General features: G+C 35.6%; 1 protein-coding gene across 1 annotated transcript; it reads left to right on the plus strand.

Moving 5' to 3' along the window:
• Nucleotides 1-1,069: 1,069 nt before the first annotated feature.
• LOC108469615 (5-methyltetrahydropteroyltriglutamate--homocysteine methyltransferase-like) lies at nucleotides 1,070-6,822 on the plus strand. The gene is made up of 12 exons (XM_017770551.2): nucleotides 1,070-1,299; nucleotides 2,932-3,285; nucleotides 3,376-3,463; nucleotides 3,795-3,922; nucleotides 4,020-4,411; nucleotides 4,525-4,688; nucleotides 4,838-4,918; nucleotides 5,038-5,204; nucleotides 5,299-5,404; nucleotides 5,504-5,754; nucleotides 5,862-6,063; nucleotides 6,181-6,822. Exons 2-12 carry the CDS (start codon nucleotides 2,936-2,938, stop codon nucleotides 6,547-6,549), a joined length of 2,298 nt encoding a protein of 765 aa, XP_017626040.1. The 5' UTR covers nucleotides 1,070-1,299; nucleotides 2,932-2,935; the 3' UTR covers nucleotides 6,550-6,822.
• Nucleotides 6,823-7,281: the final 459 nt, after the last annotated feature.

The raw sequence follows: 7,281 nt of genomic DNA on the forward strand, positions 1-7,281 counted from the left end.
GAGACGTTTTATTTTTTGAAGGAGCCACTAGTTTTGTTGTTTTAGATGCCTTAAAAGAAGGGATGAGATAGCTCATTTATTATTGATTGGGTTATTTACGAGAAATAATGAAATGATTTAATTTATTTATTTGTGAGGTTGGTTATTCAATTGTCGTTTCATATGGTAAAACTTTTGTAAACCTTTTATTTTTCAATTAATCTAATTAAGGAATTTTCAAAAAAGAGTGAAAGTGTTTAGTAAATTTTTTTTATTATACGGGCATGATCAAATTACTCTTTTACTATTAAATGGATTAATTTAATCATTATATTATTTAAAAGAATCAAAATTTAACATTTTTAAAGTTTTTATAATTCAATGAAATCATTTGAAGTTGAATTACAAATAAAAATATTTTTATGTCACCTTTTAAACTGTAAATATTAATATGTTAAAATTATAGTTTTATTCAAAACTTTTAATAGCATAAATATTAAACTATTTCATTTAATTGTAGAATGATTAATTTAATTCAGTCTCTATAATAAAAAGAAATACATATTTATAAATTTAGGTTACTATTATGATAAATCTTAGTGAAGTAGAATTAAATAAATGTCATACCTATGTTTTGATTTATATTTTATTTAAAACATATGGTATTGTTTTATCGATATTTTAAAAATCGAGTCAATAATTAAGTCTGTTACCCTACTAATTTTTAGTTTAATCAATTTAATTATTAATTAAAAATCATAAAAAAATATAAAATCAATTCTAAATTATTTACCCATTTATCCGATTTCTTTTAAAAATTCATCGACAATAAAATCAAATAAAATTTCCATAAAATTAAATATAATGTTAGGTTGGATCCAATTTGGATCACACCTATTTGGTTGGGATAATAATAAAACATTAATATTTACGAAACATTTTTTATCCGAAATTACAATCTCGTTTGTAGAAAAATACGTATTTTCTCTCACACACCGCCAACCAAAAACAACTCCACCACGCGCCACTTAAAAAGGCCGCGCGTATGCTTAAATTTCACTAAAATCTAAAACTAGAAAGAAAAAAAAAAAGCAAAATACAAAAAAAGAGAAGAAAAAAAAATCACCATCATCGTTAGATTCAGATCTGGGATTTCACTCATTTATAGCCAATAGTACACCATTTTAGCTATAAATAGCCAACCCCTCCACTCTCTAAAATTGTGCCACTTCTTCCGCTTCATCTCTCTCTCTATCTTTCTGTGTCTCTTTGAGTTACTTATTTTTGGTTCTCTCTCCGGTTTCACCTCCGTTCACTTCGGTACGGTTCGGTTCCCTCCTTTCATATCCCACTGTTTGCGGTTCCCTGTAATTCTAACTCTTCTTTCTTTCCTTTCCTTGCTGGATCTTCATTACCATGATTTAAAAAAGAAAAAACATTGAGAGATTTGTGTATATTTTCACTGAGATCTTTTACTAAATGTAAACTTTTATTCTTGGTTATTTTTCTTCCTGGGATTTCATTAAATATGATCTAAAAGATTCCAAAAAAGTTGTGGTTTTTTTATTATTGAAATCTATTTGAAAGTCTCAGCATTTCGAATATAGCAGTTCATTTTCATTCTGGGTTTTCGTTATTACGATTTAAAAACTCTACTTCGAATTGTTTCTATCGATTTTTCTTGCTGACATTTATTAAGAAGTGTAAGCATTCACTTGATTTTCTTTATGAGTTTTTATAAGTAATTGATTTAGCTTAGGTTTTTGGAATTATTAAAGATTCTGTGTTTTTTGTAGTGAGATCTAATCGTTAGTGTTAGTATTCTATCAGTTTATTTGGCTTTTCTTTTGTCTTGTCTGTTTTGAAAGCAATTTAATAGATCCAGTGTTTTGGGGTTTTATAATTGTATAGATCTAGTGCTTTAATCATTGGTTTATAGATCTGCATTTTGTTTGGTTCTCTATGTAACGGTGTATTTATATCTGATTCCTTTGGTTCCTATTTACAGTCACATGTTAGACTTCAAGCTTGATATATATAAAGCTCATCTATATAAAAAGTTCGATTAGTCTCGCCTACTTGAGTGAAGCATTAGGACACTCGAGTTTGGCTCATTTGATTGTTCGAGCTCGACCAAATACCTATCAAATTCTAATCTTTGTCTAGTTGCACCCGAGTACCTTCTAACTATAAGTGTCTCATTACACCCCTAAGTTGTCTTGCTTTCATATGAATATATTTTATTAGAGAAATATATGATAATTTCCAAACATTAATTCATATGATCTTTTGGTCTGTCTATACTGAATTCTATCACTTATTGGAATACAGGGGCATGCTAAAGTTGCATGCTAAGTTATTTTTAATACGTACCTTTATGTAATAATGTTGAACTTTGTCTTTTCTTTTATTTTTGTTTAGAAAATTTTAATCATTGGTTTATTGCTATAAATTGTCATTGGTTTATAGATCTGCATTTTGTTTGGTTCTCTATGTAACGGTGTATTTATATCTGATTCCTTTGGTTCCGATTTACAGTCACATGTTGGACTTCAAGCTTGATACGTATATAAAGCTCACCTATATAAAAAGTTCGATTAGTCTCGCGTACTTGAGTGAACCATTAGGACACTTGAGTTTGGCTCATTTGATTGTTCGAGCTCGACCAAATACCTATCAAATTCTAATCTTTGTCTAGTTGCACCCGAGTACCTTCTAACTATAGGTGTCTCATTACTCCCCTAAGTTGTCTTGCTTTCATATGAATATGTTTTATTAGAGAAATATATGATAATTTCCAAACATTAATTCATATGATCTTTTGGTCTGTCTATACTGAATTCTATCACTTATTGGAATACAGGGGCATGCTAAAGTTGCATGCTAAGTTATTTTTAATAGTAACTTTATGTAATAATGTTGAACTTTGTCTTTTCTTTTATTTTTGTTTAGAAAAATGGCCTCTCACATTGTTGGATATCCCCGCATGGGACCTAAGAGAGAGCTTAAATTTGCTTTGGAATCTTTTTGGGACAAGAAGAGCAGTGCCGAGGATTTGCAAAAGGTTGCTGCTGATCTCAGGTCATCCATCTGGAAACAAATGGCTGCTGCTGGGATCAAGTACATCCCGAGCAACACTTTCTCTTATTACGACCAGGTGCTCGATGCAACATCGATGCTTGGAGCTGTTCCACCTAGATATGGCTGGAACGGTGGAGAGATCGGATTTGACACTTACTTCTCAATGGCCAGAGGAAATGCCTCTGTGCCTGCCATGGAAATGACCAAGTGGTTTGACACCAACTAGTAAGTTGCTATTTCTTTGTCTATTTTATCAGCTTTGCCATGCATACTGAGATTTTGGTACTAATACTCTTTTGAGTTTTATCGTTTCAGCCACTTCATTGTTCCAGAATTGGGCCCTGATGTTAACTTCTCTTATGCATCTCACAAGGCAGTTGATGAGTACGAGGAAGCTAAGGCGGTATGTTCTTTTGGTCTAATTTTTCTATATATTATAACAATGTAGCTTTTTGTCTGTCATGTATATTTATACTTTTAGCTCACTTATGATGGCCTGATTTGGGGTGCTTCAAGGCTCTGGACCTAACTGATAAATATTTCTGATATGAATAGTAGTTTCTCACCCTCTAGAATTACATTTTACACTATCCATTTTTTGAGAATGCCCACGTGAGACTAGTAGTACTAGCTAGATCCACTTGATTATGGTGCCCCACTTTGTCCTATGTTTATAGTTCTTATTCAACTTTTTAGTCTTAAACTTGAATGCTGATTCTCTGTCCCACTTGCAGCTCGGAGTTGACACCATCCCCGTCCTTATTGGCCCTGTCTCATACTTGTTGCTGTCTAAACCAGCCAAGGGTGTTGAGAAGACCTTCTCTCTCCTCTCTCTCCTCCCAAAAATTCTCCCCATCTACAAGTAAGAGTTTGTTCTCCTTTTGTCTGAATTTTTTTTTTTTTTATAAATTTATCTTAACTGTTCTAATATGCTATTATGATATTGAATCTCTCTACAGGGAAGTTATTGCTGAGCTTAAGGCTGCTGGTGCCTCATGGATTCAGTTTGATGAACCGACCCTTGTCTTGGATCTCGACTCTCACCAATTGCAAGCTTTTACCGCTGCTTATGCTGAACTAGAAACCACTCTCTCTGGCTTGAATGTTCTGATTGAGACCTACTTTGCTGATCTCACTGCTGAGGCATACAAGACCCTCACTGAATTGAAGGGTGTCACTGCTTATGGTTTGGATTTGGTTCGTGGAACCCAGACCATTGAGTTGATCAAGAGTAACTTCCCTAAGGGCAAGTACCTCTTTGCTGGAGTTGTTGATGGAAGGAACATTTGGGCCAATGATCTTGCTTCTTCACTTAGCACATTGCAGGCTCTTGAAGCTGTTGTGGGCAAAGGTATTCTATTTTTTCATTGCATTTTATATATCATAATTATTTGGTGAATAGTACATTACTATTTTGGTATTTATTATAGACTGATACCGGTTGATTAATTTTCCAATGTGCAGACAAGCTTGTGGTGTCCACCTCCTGCTCGCTTCTCCACACTGCTGTTGATCTAGTAAACGAGACCAAGCTAGATGACGAAATCAAATCCTGGCTGGCATTCGCTGCCCAGAAAGTCGTCGAAGTCAATGCACTTGCCAAGGCATTGGCTGGTCAGAAGGATGAGGTATCTCCATATAATTTTGCTACTTGTTTTTGGCTAATTTACTAAGAACGTATCATCTCCGGATTGGTATTTTGTTTTTCATATTTTGGTGCTTTTGTAAGATTCATCTACACCACCATGTCACTTACTGGTTATTCATCTACTTCTAGGCCTTCTTCACTGCCAACGCATCTGCTCAGGCTTCAAGGAAGTCCTCCCCGAGAGTGACCAATGAGGCTGTTCAAAAGGCTGTAAGTGTTATGATAAACAAAAATTTCAACTTCACTATTCGAGTTAATGCTCTGCTGTAATTGTTTTCATCGTGTAAACATTTCTTTGCTTACTGTGTTTTCTGTGCTTGCATTTCCAGGCTGCTGCTTTGAAGGGCTCTGACCACCGTCGTGCTACAAATGTTACTGCTAGACTCGATGCCCAGCAGAAGAAGCTTAACCTGCCAGTCCTCCCCACCACAACCATTGGATCCTTCCCTCAAACTTTGGAGCTCAGGAGAGTTCGTCGTGAATTCAAGGCTAACAAGTGAGTAGTTAATCCAGAAAATATTGGTGATATCTTTCTTAGAAAAATGTTAATGTGATCATTACTTTTAACTACTGTTCTCTTATTCCCACAGGATCTCAGAGGATGATTATGTTAAAGCCATTAAAGAGGAAATTAAGAAAGTTGTTGACCTTCAAGAAGAGCTTGACATTGATGTCCTGGTTCATGGAGAGCCTGAGGTGAGAATTCCTTTCAGTTTTGGCCCTTCTTCAGTAAAAGAGAGATTACTATGTATTTAGTTATTGGCAAGCATCTTAGTAATACTTAAAATTGTGCAGAGAAATGATATGGTTGAGTACTTTGGTGAGCAATTATCTGGTTTTGCTTTCACTGTTAACGGATGGGTGCAATCTTATGGGTCTCGCTGCGTCAAGCCACCAATCATCTACGGTGATGTTAGCCGCCCCAAACCAATGACTGTTTTCTGGTCATCCACTGCCCAAAGCATGACTAAACGCCCAATGAAGGGAATGCTTACGGGCCCTGTCACCATTCTCAACTGGTCCTTTGTCAGAAATGATCAACCGAGGTATGCAGGGGAAAGGGGGGGGGGGGATGTTAAGTTTATGCATTTCTACCAGCATTTTTACTTTGTAATATGGATATTTTGACATTCTATGATTGCCTTCTTTTCAGATTCGAAACTTGCTACCAGATTGCCTTGGCCATCAAGGATGAAGTGGAGGATCTTGAGAAAGCTGGTATCAATGTTATCCAAATCGATGAGGCTGCTTTGAGAGAAGGGTTGCCTCTTAGGAAGTCCGAGCATGCCTTCTACCAAAAATGGGCTGTCCACTCCTTTAGAATCACCAACTGTGGTGTCCAAGACACTACCCAGGTTCATATATTGCTTCACTCTTTTTGATTCTCGGAAACATTGAACTTTCTTATTTGCATATTCCATATTCTATGATCACCACCGTTCTCATTCATTTCATTGTCAAAAATCCGACAGATCCACACCCACATGTGCTACTCCAACTTCAATGATATCATCCACTCGATCATTGACATGGATGCCGATGTCATAACCATTGAGAACTCACGTTCAGATGAGAAGCTCCTGTCAGTCTTCCGTGAAGGAGTGAAGTACGGTGCTGGAATTGGACCCGGTGTCTATGACATCCACTCTCCCAGAATACCATCAACCGAAGAGATTGCTGACAGAATTAACAAGATGCTTGCCGTGCTCGAGACCAACATCTTGTGGGTTAACCCTGACTGTGGGCTCAAGACTCGCAAGTACGCTGAGGTGAAACCAGCCCTGAGCAACATGGTTGCTGCTGCCAAGCTGCTCCGCACCCAACTCGCCAGCGCCAAGTGATAGGCTCCCGAGATATTGGAAATCCGAATCCCATACCATTCCAGAGAGATTAAAAAGAAAAATGGCAAAGAAGTTTCTTCTATCTTATCATTTGAATAACTCTGTTGTTGATGAAATATTTGTTACATGCCCTTGGCGTCTTTGATTTCCTTATTTTTGGGTTTTCTTTTCTCTAAGTATCATGTACTTTTTTGGGAATATCACATATATGCTGTCTTCAGTTTCTTAGTATCTTAATAGGAATGAGTGTCATCAATGGTTCTGCATTGACAATGCCATCTTGTTTATGAGTTTCAGCATGTGTCTATAAGGCGGTCTGTGATAGAATTGAGAATCGGTGATAAAAATATCAAGTGGACGTTTATATGATTTGACGGCGGTTTACGTGGCAAGCAATGGATCCCTCAATTGATTGAGTTGTACTTCATAGAGTCGAGTCTCTTATTGGTCCAGGTGATTGATTTGGTGAGGTCTTAAATGAGGTTTTTATGCATAACAATATATATAACACGAACAAAAATATATGATGTAAATAGTACAATATAAATATTCATGGGTCTAAAGGGAAAAAAAACTATAAATGAATTAAATTTTGTATAAATACAAAATATTTAAACATTATGGCAATTCATATTTATGGATTGACACATGAGTTATATCATTTTCTTCAGGTTAGTATCTAAAATTTTTTTAGCCACAAGTGATATATGAATTATTTTTTTCTAAATTAGT

The sequence above is a fragment of the Gossypium arboreum genome, chromosome 8 (genome assembly GCF_025698485.1).
Source record: "Gossypium arboreum isolate Shixiya-1 chromosome 8, ASM2569848v2, whole genome shotgun sequence".
Taxonomy (NCBI): Eukaryota; Viridiplantae; Streptophyta; class Magnoliopsida; order Malvales; family Malvaceae; genus Gossypium; species Gossypium arboreum.

Bases quoted from the DNA above. Each gene is read 5' to 3' on its own strand.
- LOC108469615 (XM_017770551.2), top strand. From the start codon at position 2,936: ATGGCCTCTCACATTGTTGGATATCCCCGCATGGGACCTAAGAGAGAG. The intron at 3,286-3,375 runs GTAAGTTGCTAT...TTATCGTTTCAG, and splicing joins AAGTGGTTTGACACCAACTA to CCACTTCATTGTTCCAGAAT. The intron at 5,205-5,298 runs GTGAGTAGTTAA...TTATTCCCACAG, and splicing joins CGTGAATTCAAGGCTAACAA to GATCTCAGAGGATGATTATG.